General features: G+C 47.7%; 5 protein-coding genes across 5 annotated transcripts; all 5 read left to right on the plus strand.

Moving 5' to 3' along the window:
* Nucleotides 1-407: 407 nt before the first annotated feature.
* GLAREA_06004 (uncharacterized protein) lies at nucleotides 408-818 on the plus strand (the record flags this gene model as incomplete). Its single annotated transcript, XM_008081418.1, has 1 exon — nucleotides 408-818. One exon carries the CDS (start codon nucleotides 408-410, stop codon nucleotides 816-818), a length of 411 nt encoding a protein of 136 aa, XP_008079609.1.
* Nucleotides 819-8,839: 8,021 nt separating this feature from the next.
* GLAREA_06005 (uncharacterized protein) lies at nucleotides 8,840-11,217 on the plus strand (the record flags this gene model as incomplete). The annotated part of the gene is made up of 2 exons (XM_008081419.1): nucleotides 8,840-10,843; nucleotides 10,915-11,217. The coding sequence occupies 2 exons, from the start codon at nucleotides 8,840-8,842 to the stop codon at nucleotides 11,215-11,217; spliced, it is 2,307 nt and encodes a 768-aa protein (XP_008079610.1).
* A 2,470-nt stretch (nucleotides 11,218-13,687) lies between these two features.
* GLAREA_06006 (BolA-like protein) lies at nucleotides 13,688-14,399 on the plus strand (the record flags this gene model as incomplete). The annotated part of the gene is made up of 2 exons (XM_008081420.1): nucleotides 13,688-14,092; nucleotides 14,232-14,399. The coding sequence occupies 2 exons, from the start codon at nucleotides 13,688-13,690 to the stop codon at nucleotides 14,397-14,399; spliced, it is 573 nt and encodes a 190-aa protein (XP_008079611.1).
* Nucleotides 14,400-14,916: 517 nt separating this feature from the next.
* GLAREA_06007 (NAD(P)-binding Rossmann-fold containing protein) lies at nucleotides 14,917-15,894 on the plus strand (the record flags this gene model as incomplete). Its single annotated transcript, XM_008081421.1, has 1 exon — nucleotides 14,917-15,894. The coding sequence occupies one exon, from the start codon at nucleotides 14,917-14,919 to the stop codon at nucleotides 15,892-15,894; it is 978 nt and encodes a 325-aa protein (XP_008079612.1).
* A 477-nt stretch (nucleotides 15,895-16,371) lies between these two features.
* Nucleotides 16,372-17,379, plus strand: GLAREA_06008 (Aldolase; the record flags this gene model as incomplete). The annotated part of the gene is made up of 3 exons (XM_008081422.1): nucleotides 16,372-16,458; nucleotides 16,506-17,008; nucleotides 17,097-17,379. The coding sequence occupies 3 exons, from the start codon at nucleotides 16,372-16,374 to the stop codon at nucleotides 17,377-17,379; spliced, it is 873 nt and encodes a 290-aa protein (XP_008079613.1).
* Nucleotides 17,380-19,293: the final 1,914 nt, after the last annotated feature.

The raw sequence follows: 19,293 nt of genomic DNA on the forward strand, positions 1-19,293 counted from the left end.
TGTTGGGAGACAAATAATAGGGATGTGGTTGGGGATAAGAAGATGAAATGTTAGAAGATGGAGATATAGAAGGAATTTAGGAGACCATCTAAAGCGATAATGTAATAGAGATATGGAAAGGAGATGATAATAAACATCAAATAAACAAAAACAACAAGGAAAGAGGTAACAACACAGAAGAAACATCAAGAATACCTACAAGTCGTAAGATAACCGCTTCGTACGTCGATAGGACTGTTCTAAGAGACCTATTTGGAGGTATTAAACCTTTCCCAGCATCAAATCTCGAACCCCCCAACTCCACAACCTCACCAGTAATAACCGACATCCCCTATCCATTATTCGAAACGTCAAAACCCCGAACGATCGTACAATTTCCAACAGCAAAATTCCGCAGTGCATTCAAAATGCGGGGAAATAGCGCGAAGCTTACCCACCTCGTCCTCGTCCTACCTTACCTCGCCCAACTCTTCATTCCTTACCTCGCCATCCCCAACGGCCAACAGGTAGCCTCAGTCATTCCGAGATACACATTGCGAAGTATCGTGACCAGTATTGAGCGTGACTGCATATCCCGAGTATGCCGTGATCAAAGGCCTCGTGATGAGACTTCCCCTACCCATTGCGCCTTCACGAAAAAGCCTCCGTCTCACAGCTCACAAATACGCCCAAAACCACGGGTCATATCACTGTACCAAGAATCCATCACAAACAAATCTCACCGTCTAGAAAACACCCCTCCTATATCGGCCTCACCTCACTGCCCTCAATTAGTCATCCCCAGGCTCCCAGCACCTGCACAACCTCAAAAAAAGTGAGTAGATAGTGGCAAAACCAATGGAACCACGCAGCTTACCCATCCCATCCCATCACCCCATCTCAAAATGGGGTGAACAAGAAAATACTCACACCACAATACCACCGCACTCCCCGATCAAGGAAATCTGATAATTGGACGCGCGGTATGCCAACAAATGAATGCGCAGTACGAACTAAACATCTTCGCCACAAACCGATCATCGACTTTGTACAACCGGAGGTGTGTTTTTCTTCGCTTCAAGCCACGGCGCGATGGTATCGTAAAAGATGATCCAGTCAGAATGGGAAAAAGGGCAAGAATGGCACAGCACAGCACCTCAGGCGGCTTCAGAGAGAAAATCCCATTTCATGCAATGCGGTCGCAGGGATTGATTGGCTCCCATTTTTGCATGCCGTTGATGTGCCGTTGTATTTTCCTGTCAATACGAGTAATAAGCAAGCAGACCGCTTTTCCAGAAACCGAGAATACTGTATGGAGTGATGGTTATGTGTATCATAGTTGTAGTGGTATCACTAGAGTAGTAGCGCAGTAGTAACCTGATATGTCGTTGAAAATCATCTCCACACTCATGCGAAGAATTGCGCGAAAGAATACGGAGCGTAGAGCGGTCTGTGCAGCAAGTGCTTCTTGAGTTGGGAATTGACTAATGATATGTCTCGTAAAGTGGAAACATGAGTCAATAGTGGAACCTCAGAGACATCTGGTAGGCCTGGATCTAGACCAGCAATGCAGCACTCCGTAGAATTTTTCACCTCGCGTAGGGAAATCTCTCGATAAAGTTAAAACATCCAAGGCATTTCCAAATGCAGCTGTGAAAATTTGGGAGAGACATTTCAGCCACAGTGGCGTTCCCAAGATAACGGTGAGCTTGATCCTGGTCGGAAAAGGTGTGGCGTTTGCAAGGTGTGGTGGGGTTGTTTATCAACAGATTCAGAATTCAATATTGAGAGTGTAGCGAGGGGATGTACTTGCCTGTTAGGTTGAAGTATAATGAAAACTCTCCAACCTTCTGACAAATCCCCATATGGAGTGCCTCTCCTAATGTTGGAGCCCCAGAAATGCATCTCTGGCTTCTTCTCCAAACCTTTGAGTATGGGGTTAGAGCTTCATAAGTTCATCGTGAGACGGACGGCTGTACATCCGTTTGGTTGTTTGCAACATTCTTGGAGCCGGCGGGGTCCGAACTGCCAATAATCTCAAGGTCTGCATGTTCGAAAAATGCGATTGTTTGGTGGATGCAGCTAGATCGTTAGTGAGCGTACTACTGTGAGGTTGAGGGGGCAGGTACCTTTCGTAGCGCTAAATTCAAGTCCGTTACGGAACGGGCTTGGGGTGAGATTTTCTTTCCGGTGAAGATCAACACGCCTTATCAAGCCTAGAATGGAAGATGAGTAGGACAAGATGTGAAATCTCTGTTGTTACAGATCAGGACCCTGATTTTGCAAGATGTACTGTAGTATCGTTGTGATGGCAGCCTTATCTGCGCGGTAGCTTTGTTATGACCCAATTTCAGCAGCCGCAGCATGTTGAGGCTGAGGAGGGGTAGCTTCATCGCTTGAGAGGTACGTACTCGTGGGTCTCAGAAATGTCGTGTATCATGATGTATGTGAGTAAGAGTTTGTGGAGCTTGGTAAGGAGAACATGGCCAAACTTTAACTATCGTGAGCTGTCATCTGTCCCATTTACATGGAGGTGGACTCGTGGAGTTGCGGAGAGCTTTTGCTCACCCGATATGATTTTCTGCACCTCCGTACCCCACCCAAGCAGCACCACGCAATGGTGTAACTCTCTATACCAATAGCTGTTTTGTACATCCACAACTGTTCAAGTCGCTGATAGCCAATCTTCTTGAAGACACATTCTTCTGCCAAACGTCGCTGAGACACTCAAGTAGGAATACGCAGGCACCGGTGCAGTGAGACCATGGCGGGGTAGGTACCTGCGAACAGAGATTCTAGAAGGTTTGTCTTCCAAAGACATGCAGTTTGTTTCAGCCATGGTGATGTCAGTTGAAAACATTAAGTTTCGGACATATTTAGAGAAAACCTCCAAGTAAACCTTTCTAGAGCAAGCCCGTTCAACAGTTTCAAATTCGAGGCCGTGCCGTTGAAATTGTTAATTTGAGATAATAAAATAGAAGATGACCACAACACCCGCGTCGTGGCTTGTGCTTCCCTCGACATCCTCAATGACCCACGGTCGTCTCCATGTCGTGCCATTGGAGAATCGATGCTATCTCGCTTAAGTGGTGCATGCAAGATACTTTGAGAAACCAAAATCACTTTGTTTCCTTGCACGTTTGGTGTAGCGAGATGTCCTCGGCAGGGAATACAATGCAAGGATCATTCCCTGCCTCTCGAACCATGGCTTTCTGCTTGGCTTGAGCTTGGAACTGCACGGAGCGCAGACGGGCGCGAGTTGTTGGTGAAAACAGCTCTTTTGTTGACTGGCTCAAGGTCCAGGTATCGAAGAAGGCTGACGTTCATGAGCTTGGGATGCTTTGGGAGAGGCGTGAAAGAAATAGCCAGATGCATGACTGAGGAGAGACTTTTGGTTGGGTGACTCCTGGTGTTTGAGATGGGAAAGGAGTCCAAATCCAACTTTCGGAGTGTGGGATTTCACAACTCACCGCCATCTCAAGAGATGCCTGGATATGGGCGTGATGGGGTGGGCATGTTGCGTTCGAAGATAGCCGTCTCCGCGCACTCAACGAGATAAAGAGAAAAGTGTTGCGTTTCCTCCTCGTCCTGGCTCTGTTATCTAGGCGCCAACTGCACTCTTGAAGCTGCCCATTCTCATGGCGCTTCGGATTGCGCTTTAGACGCTCGAGTCTTGAATCTTGACATCTCGGTTGACCGTACACCGTAGGATACGGCAAAGCAACCAAGACCACCTCAAAATACCTCGTTTGATTGTTGCAAAGTAAGAATAGCTTCATCGAGGCTGAGGTTTTATTGCCCGATCTGATTCGCATAGGCCCACAACTTAATTCGTCGCATATTCTGGTCCACCTGTGTTCAATCCATCACGGGACAACTGAATAACCGTGCATCAATTCGCATTTTCCCTTGGTCATGCAAATTTGGAAGCACGGTTGAAGCAAAAGAGTCTGCATGATGAAGTCATCGCCAAATATCCAATGTCAGCATAAACCGCGCAAAAGAAACTTTTGATGTTCGAACGTAGAGGTTCAAATGATGTGACTGAGGTCGAGCGGTCATGAAATATGTAACTATTCGGGACCTGAAAGAGTCCGCGGTACATGCAAATCCCAGAACGCTGGGTGGTGCGGGTTCCTCTGCCGGTGATCAGGTACATCGCCGATCAGGTCTACAATACCGGAACATCGTGAGATGGGAATGTCACTTTTGACATCGTGTTCTTTGTCCGTAGCTCCAGATTGGCAGGTTCACGATGCTTCCTGAAAGTGGGGTTCCGGACGACAACAGTACCACTCCGTAACCCTGTTCGATGTCAAATGTCCTAACCCAGTCGGTAGTGGCCGGAACTATGGCCGATGAAAGTTTGAATGATTATTATTGATTAGTTGCTGTTGTCACGAATAATGCTGACATGCAAGATAGACGACAAGCCTCCGTAAAGTAAAGCGAGTGAAGAGGATATCTTTTATCGCCTTGGATGCCCCACGACTTGTATACCATTGCCTGATAAGAAGACGGTCAGCTGCTCCTTTGCGGTAAGCAAACCCGCGGGATGGGATTCTAGTAAACATGCCGATAACAGGTTCTGTCACCGGAAGATGATTGCTTAGGCAGGTAAGTTATAGAAGTCGAATACAGTATGTCAATATCGTGGGCGGAGAGAATAATCAATTCCCACTCGGTGGTCAGCGGTAGAATGCTTTCAGTGTACTTCGAAATACGAAGGACAGAGGACCGCCACTTCCCGGATATAGAACTTGTCCTTGGATATCCTACGATAGCCATGATATGCCGAAGTCACACAGCTATCTCTTAATGTGAGTGGAAGTTCAAGGCTGTCCCTATCGCAGCATGCAATGGTGTACATGCCGAGTATGTCCCGCGGATGCTACCATGAATTGCTTCATCTAGTGTATCTGGCTGGCCATGTTCGAGAGTACTAGAAAAGACAACGAGTAAACGTCGATGTATATAATAGACGTATTGGAGAGCTTGAGACGTGCTGTGTAAGATGTTGCGTTTATGATGATATGTTACTGGTGGCATGATGATAACGGTGCGTTTATCCTGGATACCAACGTAAGCCTTTGGATTTTAGTGTTTCCAGAAGATTGTCGCATACAGACTCGACCGCAGGAAGTATTGCCCTCAGTATATTCCACGATCATCTTGCATATTGTAATTCACAACTGGCTAAGAGAGAGAGAGAGACGGCTATCTTGCCGTCAAATTCTTCTCGCCTGCTAAAATAAAGACGGCTGCAGTACTGCAGACCGAGATTTGATCGAGCAGCTCGCTTGTTGTATCACAAGAGTTGATATGCCAATGTGTGCCACAGGAAAGGTAGCGTAACGCTTGGGCTGGGGAGATCATGTTGATTAGAAATGAAGCATACGCTAGATTCCCATTCTTATCCGGCTCAGGTGTCCTGAGCCAAAGTTGACGACACCCACAGAGTGGTGGATGATGTGATGGCGCTGTTCTTGTTGCCATATTCGTAAGATGCCACACGACCTACAGAGTGTATAGGAGTGAAGATTATTAATGCGTATGTAACGCACCTAGTCTTCGCATGGCCATTCGTTCGTCGTCTCGGGGTCTCGGCACTTGGAATGTTGATATATTGTTTGCGTCCCTCAACAACAAGCGATCGTCCTCAACAGCATCAACCACGAAGGTGATTTCGTAAGAGGAGGATTACTTATCCGGATTGGCCTTCGCATGCACATCAGAGCTGCATCCAAAGCAGTTCAAGATAATCTAGTGCCTGCCTGCTTTAGTAGTTATCCTGCTGTACCCCGTACTCGTAGCGCTCCCTAGGCGCCTTGCACCAAGATAGAAAGCCGTACGTCCAAAGAGTGTTTTGATGCAATGCAAGACGACTGATTTGAGTGACGACGATGCAGGCGAGAAGATGGAGCCGCGCATTGTTTGAACAATAGAGTAGTGCATGGAGGGCTGATAACCCATTGTGCCATTGTGAGTATACAGAGATAAGAAAGCGGCATTCACTCTGCTATGAGAGTTCGAAGATGAGTGATCCTGCTTGGTCGTAATCTTTAACCCTTCCACACACACATTATGGAAGAGTGGTGGTTATACTTTGGAGCATATGCAAGCATGCAGCTGCAGATTCAAATCGCCAATAACAGAGAGTGAAGTCGTTCTTGCGACTAAATATCCTTGGCGGTACGATGCAGCAAAACATGTTCTCGACCGAACTCTTAATTGAGGCAATAAGTAGAGATAGCTGGTCGACGATAGCAGCAGGAAAATGTGGTGGGTGTGGACGGTGGCCGCTGCCCATCTTGTCAAGACTGGAATGTGTGGTTTTGGTTGAATTCGGCATTTTGATGAATCCCACGATGTGTGCGGTTGGATTGCTCGCAGCCACATCCTATATTTCGTACATCCAGACTCTGTACTCGTCCATGGTTCTCCGAAAATATCGTTGCCGACTCTTCCACATCCCGGCTTCAGAGTCGAGCGACGAGTCCGCACTCCGTACAACCCATGTTGTTCGCAACCTTAGCTGGTCGCAATCTGCTCCCAGGATACAAGGTACGCCAAATGAGGCGTTCTTGGTTCCCTTGGCTGCTTCTCATCCCCGTCCCAAAGTTCCACTCCAACTTCTTTTCTGCCGTTTTAGGTTTCAACGAATAACAACACACCGGTGAGAGTGGGTGAGCAGCGACTCGGGAAACCTTGGATACGCGATTATTGATTGCGACCAAGAAAATTGCGAAAATTGGGTGGGTGATGGCACCCGTTATCTTGACGCTGGACCGCGTTGCCAATTGCTCTCTGTACCCCGTTGTGCGTTGCGAGGATTGTCGCTGGATGATTGTTGGATTGTCGTTGGAGTCACTCAGCCAGCGTGGAAGACGTGAAGATTCTAATTTTGCCATCTGTAACCGTTCGTGAGAAGGAGCACTACGTCAACGATCCGGCTGCGGGCGGTAGAGGCTGACGATGCAAAAATTGTTGGCCAGCGCTGAACACCACCCGCCCAAACACGCCAGACACAGATCTTCATACGTTCCCAGCGTCCTGTCCTGGCCATGAGCCACACTGAACCACCGTGAACCAGCACTGAGCACGGGTTGGCAGGACCAGGAGTTGAACAGCCCAAGGTCGTACGTAGTCGGCTGGTCTGAGCCATTATGCAGAATAACCTCATCTCCCATCTCCGTTGACCCTCTTTCCATGGCCGCCCTGGTTGACGACTTGTTGAGCGGAGACTTGCGAAGCCCGATCCAGACCTGGACTCGTCCATGATCCTCAACTACTCCCCCTCTGCCGTCGAAATGCACCAAACCCGGGAGCTACCACTAGACGGCTGGGCACGAGATGCAGTCAAATTGTATCTCGTACTTTGCTGTACCGTCTCTTTCTTTGGCTGCCGGGACGGACGGGGTGAGCGCTGCAGGCTGCTTGCGTGAGCAAAGGTCATGAAATCTTAAATTGTTTAGTTTCAGCAGTGGACGGTGGGGACTGGAGCGATCAGTGCGAGCGACGTCGACTCTGGAGCGCCAGGACTCAGCAGCATGGAGTCTGGAGACTGGAGTACGTCTTTGGTGCGCGCCGGTCGGAGATGGGTGAGATGCAAGCTCAGAGCAGCGCTCCCCAGCGAGATTTGGGTGTGGCAGTCTGCGACAAGCTTCGAGATAGCAATGCGCCAACTTTTCCGTCGCAACCTCGTCATGATCTGTCTCACAAATGTTAGATGGTATTCACACCAGAAAGCAGAGAAGTACTTTGAGACAATCAAATGCGTTAGACATCTTATCAATTGCATCCTGATCAAATGCGTCGAATTCCTGGTGACGGGCGAATCTGGGATGGTTTGGTGAGCGGCAACAGACTCGTACGACCAAAAACGGCTGCAATCAAAAGGCTGCAGCTATGCGCATCCAAAAACCTTGTTGCTCGTCCCCCCACATAAAGCCGACCCATTCTAAGCCATTCCACGCCAACCCCAGCCCGCAATCCTGACCCTGCTAGCAGCTTCTTAGCCCGGCACAATACATCCTGCTTGCCCATCAACCCAGACGAATAACCCATACTACTTACCCTCCTCATTCCCCCCGTACACTTAATTCTTCTTCCTCCCAATATTCAAGATAGAATATCATCACACATCTAGGCCACCGCCAGCCTTTGATATCGAATCCGAACATTGTTGTTGCGATTGTTGTCGTTGTCGATAATCATCCCCATTCACGGATCGCCTTATCGATTCGGCGCAGCCGCTGTTCTCCGGGACGCCATTTTTCCCAACTCAAAGGATATCATCCCACACTTTTTCGCAGAGCCTCGAGCTGCTCTCCCCACGCACAACAACAACATTCGATCCCAGACAAAGAAGGAACAGGTAGAGAAGTCGCGATTGACTTTGTCCTGGCACCTCGTCTAACTCGAACGAAAACCTCCATCTCGTCGAAGTTCCGCCATCCCCGAACGACCTCGACGATCCTCGATCGCTCTTTCTGCAAAGAAACTCATTAGTAGCACAGCTGGAAAACGCCGTGACTAATACCCTCACAGCTCATCCGCTTCGCAGACTCATACACATCGTAAGTGAATTGATTCACGCTCCATGGAGCAACTTATTCTGCGGTTGTTCCTGAAACCCTAATGTCCTTCCTTTTCTTTCTTCATTCACCAGCTCCTCGACCTGTTCTGGAGCATCCGGCTAACCGCACCCTGTTCTGGACTTTTAGTACATACATACTCCCCTCGCAACAGTTGGAAGACTTTCATGAACAGCCAGGTCTAGCATCCTCTTCCTCCCGCACCGACCGGCACTCATTTCCTCCCACACAACGATCACGAGATCCCGCTGTCTCAACGTAGAATGCCTTACACACCACCCACTCAACGCTCACCAGCTTCTTCTGCTCCACAGTCTCCAGCGCTCAGTCGTCGATCTTCATACGGATACCAGCATCAATCTAGCAGCCCTGCACCCACACGACCCGAACTTCCACGGTCGACCTCATACTTGACCCGGCAGCACAGGCGGACGCCATCAGTCAAGACCACCTCGTTCGAGGTGGTCCATGAGCCCACTCCACCTGGAACTGCGGACAAGGACAATCATGATATCTCAAGTCTAACCTCGTCCGGCAGCATACGGCAGTCACCTCCGCCAGCGACGGACGCGGCACAATTGCCTGCTGGAGCAATCATCTCACCGCCCGACTCAACTCAGAATTCAAGTGATGACGAGGATGCAAAGAGCCCGCGAGGACGCGAGCTGGAAAATATGGAGGAGTTGCAAGCAGCCATCAGAACCATCGAGCAGCACAGACAGAGTTCGCCAAGCCGCATGGCCGAGGACGTCTCGAAAGCTAATCAGCATCTCTCATTGATCTCGCCCGAGAAAGTTCAAGATGCCAAAGTGGCTGCCCAGCTCGATCAACAGATGAAGCAGGCTGTAAACAGAATTACCCATACCAGATCCAACACTGACTCGTCAGTCTTTGTCGACATTCGATCGAACATGTCTCCAGGCCTATCACCCGAAACGCCTACCATGGTATCCGATGAAGATTCTCTGACTGATGAGGACGAGCCTCGATCGCGGCGAAAACCTCCTATGCTCCGAAAGAAGTCTGGGGAGCTGGTCCGACCTGCTCTTAGACCGTCCTCAGCTAGACGGCGACCCTCTAGTATGCCAGGCACACCAACATTCTCCAAAGCGGTACACTTCGACTCTCACCTAGAGCACGTACGACACTTCCTTCAGGTCGATCGACCCCTGGCAGTCAGTGCAGGATCATCGCCCGTGGAAGCATACGAGAGTGACAACGAGTTCCCATTCAACGATGAAGAGTCAACCCGGGGTCCTCCATTCGAGTGGGAGATCGTCGTCTCAAACTTCCCTGCAGACACTCCTCAGAGACTCGCACTCCCAGTCAGGGTGGAGAGAGTCTTCCTTTCTGCAGATAACAAGACCTTGATTGGCAGCGTTGCCGTTGCCAATCTGGCGTTCAACAAGACTGTCGTTGCACGGTTTACTTTGGACTACTGGAAAACCACTTCGGAGGTCGTCGCTGAGTACAACCACGATATCCGCCAGCCAAAGCACGCCGATGGCTACGACCGTTTCCACTTCAACATCAAGCTTGCAGACCAAGCTAACCTCGAAGCGAAGACCATGTTCTTCTGCGTCAAGTATGCTGTCAACGGCCAGGAATACTGGGACAACAATAATTCTACCAACTTCCAGATCGATTTCCGAAAGAAGGCCAAACCTCAAAATGGCAAGAAGGGCAAACAGGGTGCTGGGTCAAGGCAAGCTGGTTCATTGCCACGCAGCAACAAGAGGGTATCCCCCTCGCTAACACAGGCCAAGACAATGCCTGTTACCTTTGACGACTTCGCCGATGGGTTTGAATCTAAGGGATACCCATTCGACTTGAAGCAACCAGTCGCCGATTACCTGGGTGACTCGGAAACCCCAGTCCGATTAAAGGGAGTCAAGTCGGCTGTCAATCTTGGCACCGACACCCTCACTCGCCGAGCACCACAACCTAATGGCCAGGCCTTTGGTAACAGATACGACTTTGGTGCTTCGCTCTCTGCTGCCATCCAGGCTGCCAACAACGTCATGGGTGACAAGAGCGGTATCCCCGCGAATCCTGCTACCGCTGGACTCGGAAAGGCGCTTGCCGATGCCGATGATGCTTCACCATCACCTCTAACTATGAAGAGCAATCGCAAGAGTGTCCCGGTACCTGCTAAGATCTCTACCGCTCCCGTGGCTGGCGGTACCGAGTCACCGCGCCCTGCTGGTGCATCGAAGCCGGTCATTGCTTCACAATCTTACAACGAATTGTTGGACAAATATTGCTTTGTACGTTCCTAACCGAAGTTATCCCAGGGAAGGATGACAGTAAAGAGGATTATGGCTAATTACTTTTACAGTTCGGATCAGCCAAGGGCTCACCACAACTCAAAGATGGCACATTAACCGGACAATATGATGGCAGTAATGATAATGGCTATGTTCTTGGCTCGAGCGATTCGACCGCAGAAAGCTCTCCCATTATGATGGAAAAGAAGCCTTCGCCTCCACGAAATCAACAAACGAATATGTCGTCTTCGCGTTCTGCTTCACCAGCTCCTATGACTGGGTTTGTTACGGGTACGTCTTCGATGTATCCTTACAACATGCATGCTGGTTTTTCTCTACACGAAGCTCATACACCTACAGCAATTCGAGGATGATTTTAGCATGAAACGTAAATCGAGCTCAGGCCCGTACGAGTCGACTGCATTATTACTTCCAACATCACGATCTATCTCCTTCCGAAAATTTGGCGATAGACTCGTCAAAATAAAATTTTGGTTACCTCTTTACTGAGTGTAGTCATCCACCATTTATCGAAACCCTTCACCAGCATGCGAAAGTGTGAGCGACTCTCAGATGTGATTACGAGTCGGTCTTAGCTATTGTTTATACGGAACGACCCCCCTCAACCGGAACTTGTGGGATTTTAGCATTTCTGCGCGGCGGGCACAATCATGCCTTTGTTTTGGTCTGGGGATTACTTGTACATTTGAGCGTTTACCCTGGTTTCTTGCATGTTTTTTCTGTGGGCGTTTTGCTGTAGGGTTTCAGCTGGCGGTTTCATTTTCATCATAGACTGGGTTTTAATATTTCTATTGTTACGTTTCAGGCTCTCTTCACCAGACCTGTGGGCAAAGGAGGGATATCGTTGAAGGCTTTTATATTATTGCCTTGGGAACATACAAGATTGGGTTTTGGAAAGAAAAAGTCGCGCGTTGATATCGATCGGAATGAGGGGGGTTAGGGGAGCACGTGGGGCGACAAAAGTGGAAGAGAACGTCTCAACGAAGCATCCCGTACATAACGAGAAAAATATGAGAACGGAATCTCATCATCAAGGAGAGGATATCTGGTTGATTCCCTCGCCCTTGCTTCACCCCTCTCTGCTACCAACTGAGAGGTTAGAAGTTTAGGGGGAATAGACCGATCAGAAAAGAAATCAGGACTGGTCTGGAATGAAGACTTTTTCATATAGCCTGAATGGGGGGAAATGGGGGGTGTGGATTAGTTAAGTCTACATCAAGTAGTATAATGAACAAAAAACATTCTGAAAAACATTCTCATGTCTTATTGTGTGACTTTGTGACTGCAAATTTTGATGATATGTGGAGAGATAGATATACAAATGAGATTTCTAGGTTAACTTCTCTTTGATTATGTCTAGGTAGGTATGTATGTCCTTTTTTGAGATTGCTATAGAGTCTAATGATATTGTCATCTCGTCTAGATGTTTTTTGTTATGTTTTATCTGCTACCTCGATTATAGGGTACTTAGTTTCTTCGAAGGATTATATAACACTAGTTGTTATATGGGTATAGTAGCCTGGCTCTATAGCTCTTGGTACTATAGCAGTTTGTTATGGATCTTGGTACGAGATAGCAAATTTGTTCGAGACCTTTTATGCGCTGGATGTTTTGGTGGAGTGAGAGGGGATGATGTCATGTCATGGTCTCAGATTCTTTTTTTTGAACAATAGGTTGTTGTGGGAAGGGTGATGCCTGCCTGGTTGGTGTGCTGTGCGTTGTGGATTTGGGTGGGGAGTGCCAGGAGTGGACTTATTTGGGGGGTGGATTGTGTTGTCCGTGTGCTCTGTGGGTTGTGGTTTTGGTCCTAGACTGTGGGTATCAATTGGTCTGAGTATTAACTCTGAAATTTGATCGATCGATCGTGAGAAATGTTCTGGGCTTTATATTCTTTGGTTGATGTAGAGCTTTGATGTGGTGAGGTGAGGTTGTGGTTTGGTTCGTTGGGAGTAGTATGTGGGGGGGTGAGATGGTTTAGGATCTTGAATTTAATTAATCTGGTAGGTATGTAGAGCCTTTGATGGGGTGGGGTGGTTCGTTGGGTGTAGTGTGAGATGGAATGAGGTGGTTGTATGGTTGGATCGAGGGTTCTTGGGTGAGATGCTGGGTTTTTGGGTTAGATGATGGATTCTAGGTTAGATGGTGGGTTCTTGGGTGAGATAAGAGTGGTGTTGGTATCGGGAGTTTAGTTTAGAGATAAGGATGGGATGGGTTCTAGATGTTAAAATGGTGTATTCTTGGGTGAGATGAGATGTTTGCGTGGTCGAGAGATAAGATAAGTTCTAGACACTAGGTATACAAGGAGGTATGTATGTTTAGATGGATTAATCGATTGGTATGTTAGATTGAGGGTATTGAAGATTTCTATAGTAGTAAGTACTATCTAACTACTAACCCATTTACACTCTTACAATAAATCACTTTCCCTCCTCCCTACTCTGCAAAGATCATCTCGCGTACCTGAAAATCCATCTCCCTTCCTATCCCTTTTCCCTAATATCCTATTCCCCGTCCTCCGACCCAAACCACCGGAAACGACAAATTTTTACTTTTTTCGCGCGGGGTTAATACTGTGGCTGGTGATGACGATGTGAGGCTGGACTCCGGAATACGCACGTGATGTCTTGGATTAGAAATGTGCGGTGATGGAATGGATGGTGGAGCTTGGACCTTGTTGGTTTATGTGGGGCTGGAGCTTGGGGCATGTTGTAGATTATCGGATGATGTTTGACGGAGAGTGAGGCAAGAATAGGAAGCAAAGAATTGAAAAAGAAGAGCAGAAGAGTTTCAATAACGAAGAGAAGAGAAAGAAAAGAATCGATCATGACACCACCAGCTCTCCGCCACTGCCTCCGCACATCCCCATCACGCATCCTACGCTGTCAAGCAACTGCGCAGCCGAAATGTCTGGCGGCCAGTATATGTCCTGCGAGACGGGGTTTGACGTCTATATCGCCGTTGCCGAGCTCGAATAGGATACATAGTTCGAAGGGGCAGCAGGGGATTAAGGCGACGGGAATAGATAGGGAGAGGGGAACAATAAGGGATGGGGCAATGGGGAAGGAGAGGGTATTTGGAAGAGGATATAGTACGAAAGAAGGTACAATCGGCTCAGGAGAAGAAGGGGTCGGTGGTTCGAAGATGGAAGAGGCGCCTGGGCATTTGAATGCGAAGGAGAAGGAGATTTGGGGGTTGTTGATGAGGGAGTTGGGGGCTAGTGAGTTGAAGGTATGTATTCCCTCTTCGTGTACTGTTATTTTTGCCTCTACGTGCGCTTTTGAGAGGAGGAAAGATGCGTTTTCGGAGCATAGTTGTGAATATTGAGGGTTTAGTCGTGGTTTGGGATATGGGCTAATGATGTGTTTAGGTCGCAGATGTATCGGGTGGTTGCGGGAGTATGTACTCCATTGATATTACTAGTGAGAAGTTTAGGGGCTTGAGTATGCTTAAGCAGCAAAGGCTCGTGAATCAGGTGCTGGGAGAGGAGATTAAGGGGTGGCATGGGGTGCAGTTGAGGACGAAGGCTCCTGCGTAGGGATAGGATAGGATATAAGTGAGGAGGGGGGGGGATAAGATGTCTCAGAGATGGGAGGGGAAGGGGAGAGGGCGGGAGATGGAGGGGATGTGTATATTAGAAGGACTATATTTTGGGATGATCATATATTGGAGATCACTTGTATCAAGCCACGGTGGTTCTTCTGTAGGAGAACTAGGTTGTTACATAGTAAGGATATAATGTTTGGGTTCGGGTTATAATACTCCAGACAGAAATAGTGTATAAATATTAAATCCAATTCAAAGCATCCCCCGGGGACAACAGCGAGATCTCACCTCGGAAAACTTTCCTATTCTTTTGGTACGTCCAATGATATTTCTTTTCGGTTTTCTCTCCGTCAGATCATTTTGTGGTAAAGTGGGGGAGTTGCACTAATTCCCCGCGATCTTCGAATATCAACACTTATTAAACAAGCATTGTTGCTCTTGAAATATAGTGCCGGCCATTCAACTTTTGTATTATTTCTACTTTCTAACAACATTAACAGTCTCACAAAATGCCTCGCGTACTCATCACCGGCGGCGCAGGCTTAATAGGGCCTCTCCTAGCAACCCGTCTCCTCTCAGACCCATCCTACGAAGTAATCCTCACAGACATAATCTCACCACCCATCCCACCCAAAGCCAAACACCCAGAAAACTGCAAACCCATACAAGCCGATCTCTGCGACCCTTCATCTCTCAAATCCCTCATCGACACCTCCCTCCCCCTCGATGCAGTCTGCATTTTCCACGGCATCATGTCCTCGGGCAGCGAAGCCAACTTCGAACTCGGCATGAAAGTAAACCTACACTCCACCCTCTCCCTCCTCGAAGCCCTCCGTCTTGTCCACAAACCAAACCAACCACTCCTCCGCGTCCTCTACGCCTCCTCCCAAGCCGTATACGGCCAGCCTCTCCCAGCCGTAATCGACGAATCCGTCTTCCCGACCCCAGAAGGCAGTTACGGCGCGCAAAAGCTATGCTGCGAGACGCTCCTAAACGACTATACGCGTAAAGGCTTCCTCGACGGCTACTCCCTCCGTTTCCCGACCATCAGCGTACGAGGCGGCAAGCCCACCGCCGCAGCGAGTTCCTTTCTCAGCGGCATGATCCGCGAGCCGATGAATAACCAAGAATGCGTTATCCCGCTCAAAGACCGGTCGTTTCGGTCCTGGCTCTGCTCCCCCAAAACTTTGGCCGAGAATCTATTTCACGCGTTGAAACTTGGGGCGGATGCGCTGCCGAAGCATAAGAGGGTGGTTAATATGCCTGGCATCGGGGTTAGTGTGCAGGATATGATGGATGCGTTGGAGAGGGTGGCGGGGAAGGAGAAACTACAGTACTTGAGGGAGGAGACGGATGAGGAGATGGAGAGGATTCTGAGGAGTTGGGGGACGGAGTTTGATAATAGTTTGGCGTATGGGCTGGGGTTTAGGAAGGATGTTAGTTTTGAGGAGGCGGTTAGGGATTATGTTGATAGTTTGAAAGAGTAGAGGGTCTTTTAGGTGTGGGTTGTAGGAAAGTGTTTGGAGAGTTAATTGATGTATGAATGACGGAAACTATTCTGAGAAATGGCTAACGTTGGGTTTTGTAAGACAACATCCTGGAAGGTTTACTATTGCTAAACTTTAAGAACAAATATTCAAGAGTCAATGTCCTTGTGATTGAATTCAATTGGATTCAATAGTCAACAGGTACGTTATAGATTTTAAAAGTATCACTCGGCTAACTTTCCTCACTCTATGCGGGGTCATTTCTGTTCACCCCACCTCTCCTCCTCCGACAGTCGGTTGAACATTACCCGGTCTCTTTTGCCTTTACTGATACAATTCCTTTCTACCTTTTCACTTCCATCTCTCCATTGATTAACCACTTATTTCCAATCCTTAATTCTTGATTTTGTACATACTTTAACATAACTCCTTCACGTTTACAAATTTTTTGGATATCTCATCTCAACCTCTACCAAAATGCCGAAATCAATGAAAGACAACAGAGCAGTTCGAATGCTCCGAGAAGCAGAGGAAGGAGGCTATGGAATCATCGGTGTCGTTTCCGTACGTCCATTCCTTTTAAACCAAATACTCTATTCTAACATCCCAAGTACAACCTCGAAACCATAACAGCCGTCGTCCGCGCCGCCGAAAAAAAGCGCTCGCCAGCCCAAATCCTCCTCTTCCCCTGGGCCCTCCACTACTCGCCCCTCCTAATCCATCTCGCCATCGCCGCCGTGCGTACCGCCACCGTGCCTATCGTCCTGCACATGGACCACGCGCAGTCCGAAGACGAGATCATCGCGGCGTCGGACTACGATTTCGATTCCATCATGGTCGACATGTCGCACTACGAAAAGGAAGAGAATTTAGAAAAGACGGAGCGGATCACGAAGATGTTGCATGGGAAGGGTATTGCGACGGAGGCGGAACCCGGACGGATTAATGGCGGGGAGGATGGGGTTAAAGATACGGGGGATCTTGAGGGATTGCTTACGACCGGGGAGGAGGCGGCGAGGTTTGTGAGTACCGGGATTGACTTTTTGGCGCCGGCTTTTGGGAATGTGCATGGGAATTATGGGGGCATTGAGAATATTAGGTTGGAGTATGATAGGTGAGTTGTGATTTCTGTGGTTTTGACGACTTGCGCGACTGTCAAAAAAACCAAGACCATCTACGGAGCCTCCTACTAACACACCCAGACTTACATCCATCCGCGAAGCCTGCAAAGGAAAAGCCCAGATGGTTCTCCACGGCACCAACACCTTCCCCGACGAAACGACCCAGAAATGTATCAAAGGCGGTATGACCAGGATTAATGTCAATGATCTCGTCTTATCTAAATACAACGAATACGTGAAGGAGAATACGGGGAAAGTGCCGCTTACTGAGTTAATGGGGAAGGGCACGGATTTGATTCAGGAGTTGTGTGAGTACCAGATGGATGTTATGGGGAGTAGTGGGAAGGGTGAGGTTAGGTATTAGATGGGGTTGATAATAGGAGATGTTGGAATATGAAGTTTTTTGGTGACGTGATGTGATTTTGTATTTCGCGATTTGGAATATGGCAAGTGCCTCAAACGAATTGGAATTTAGAGATCCCAGCTATTCTGTATTTGAGCTAAGTCGCACATTCCATAAAAGAAGCACGCTGAACCCGCCTCGCGGTGGATATCACAAGTGGCAATCGAAACACTCTAGCAAAATCACACCGCCTATCTCAGTATTCTCTTTTTAATACATCAGAAATCTGCGCACTCTCGCTGCGCACTCTCGTTCAAAATCGACTAAGGTTGAAAGAGTTCACAACTTAGCTTTCTTCCAAGTCAAAAGGCTGATATCACTCATCTTGTCTCCCTTTAACCGACTCAGTGGCGGTCATCTTTTCTAGCTTTTCTGTTGTGTTTCTTTACCTCCACGTTCTTTTTGTAATTTGGAAAAGAAATTCTGGCTTTTAGTCTCTTACATATTGTCTCTTACATATAAACCACTTATAATCCCCGCCGACTCGATTATTCAGCATCGACGTTAGTGCAATCAATTTCATGGTATGGAGTAGCTTAAATTACTTCGAATCATTCAGAAAGCTCTGTTTTTTTCGATTCAGAAATGATTGACCATCTATCATGACAGGAACTGGAAGGTGATATCAACACCTATCTATCCTGGTGCGCGTGTTCTGCTGTTTTGGTATCCGTGCTTGATAACAATTGGAGGTGTATTTGGGAGAGAGATGAGTTTGTGAGCATTAAGTCAGCGATAAGGAGGCTTTTTGGTTTTAAGTCTGTTTATATGAGGGAAGTAGGGTCAAGAGGAGATTTTGTTTGTAGCAGGAGGTGGAAGGTGAGATTGGTAGGTACTTAGTTATTCTGAGGCTTGTGCTTAGGTGGATTGTTATTCGTGAGTATGAAATTTTATGGGATGGGGAGAGATGAGGTTGTGAGGGTTGGAGTTGGTGGTAAGGAGTTCTGGTTTCAGTCTGTCAATTGAAACTTGATATTGACACTTGACTATCTTAGTGTGTGCTCTTGTTTATCCGTGGTTTTACTGGCTACAAGGGTGATTCGAAGAGAGCTAAAGCTGTGAGTACGGGTTTATTGAAGTGGCGATTGAATGTCTCCGATTTCAATATTCTTACAAGGAGTGCGTAGAACTTGCGGTAGTGATGTGTCTCTGGTTACTATGGCAAAGGTTTTGTCTCGAACCGAAAATTCCAAGAGAAGATCTGTGAACGGGTGACTGTTCACTATGTGTCCTTTATGTCTCAAGCAAGACAGTGTGGTTTAATTGTTGGGAAGGTTAACACTAATTGGCTTCAGTGATCTTTAGATGTGCTACTTATCAAGACTTTAACGGAAAATAAATTCTAGGTGTATTATCTCAAGAACTTCACTTCCTCAAATATCACCATTCGTGAACCAGCTTCATCTCCCCTCCTGATTGTTATCTCAATTAGTCTTATCAATACTCGCTCGTTACCCTCTCATCCACTTCAATTGAAAGCAAAGCCTCAACAACACATCTTCACCTCTTTCCTTTATTAAGTACCGCAGAGTTCAGCTTCCAAATCCAATCACGGGTCCTCTTTTGGAATTGCACCATCGATCACCTGAAGGGTTATAAGGAGGGGTAGCACTAGGTGAGGGAGTTTTGAAATGATTCACGGTAGGAGTTGAGTAGGTTTTGAAGTATATAGAGTTGGCTTTTCTCCCCTCTTTGACTAGCTTCTTCTCTTTACAATCCAATCACCCGGTCTGGTACTGGGTCGACTTCCCCTCCGTCCCTTTCAAGGCGTTTGTGTTGCAATCATTGGTTGTTTCAATTGGAAGATAGCTTTGGACATTCATTCTTTGGGAAATCAAGGCTCAAGTTTCAACACTCCTTTGAAACCCTATCCCA

This window comes from Glarea lozoyensis (assembly GCF_000409485.1).
Source record: "Glarea lozoyensis ATCC 20868 chromosome Unknown GLAREA15, whole genome shotgun sequence".
NCBI lineage: Eukaryota > Fungi > Ascomycota > Leotiomycetes > Helotiales > Helotiaceae > Glarea > Glarea lozoyensis.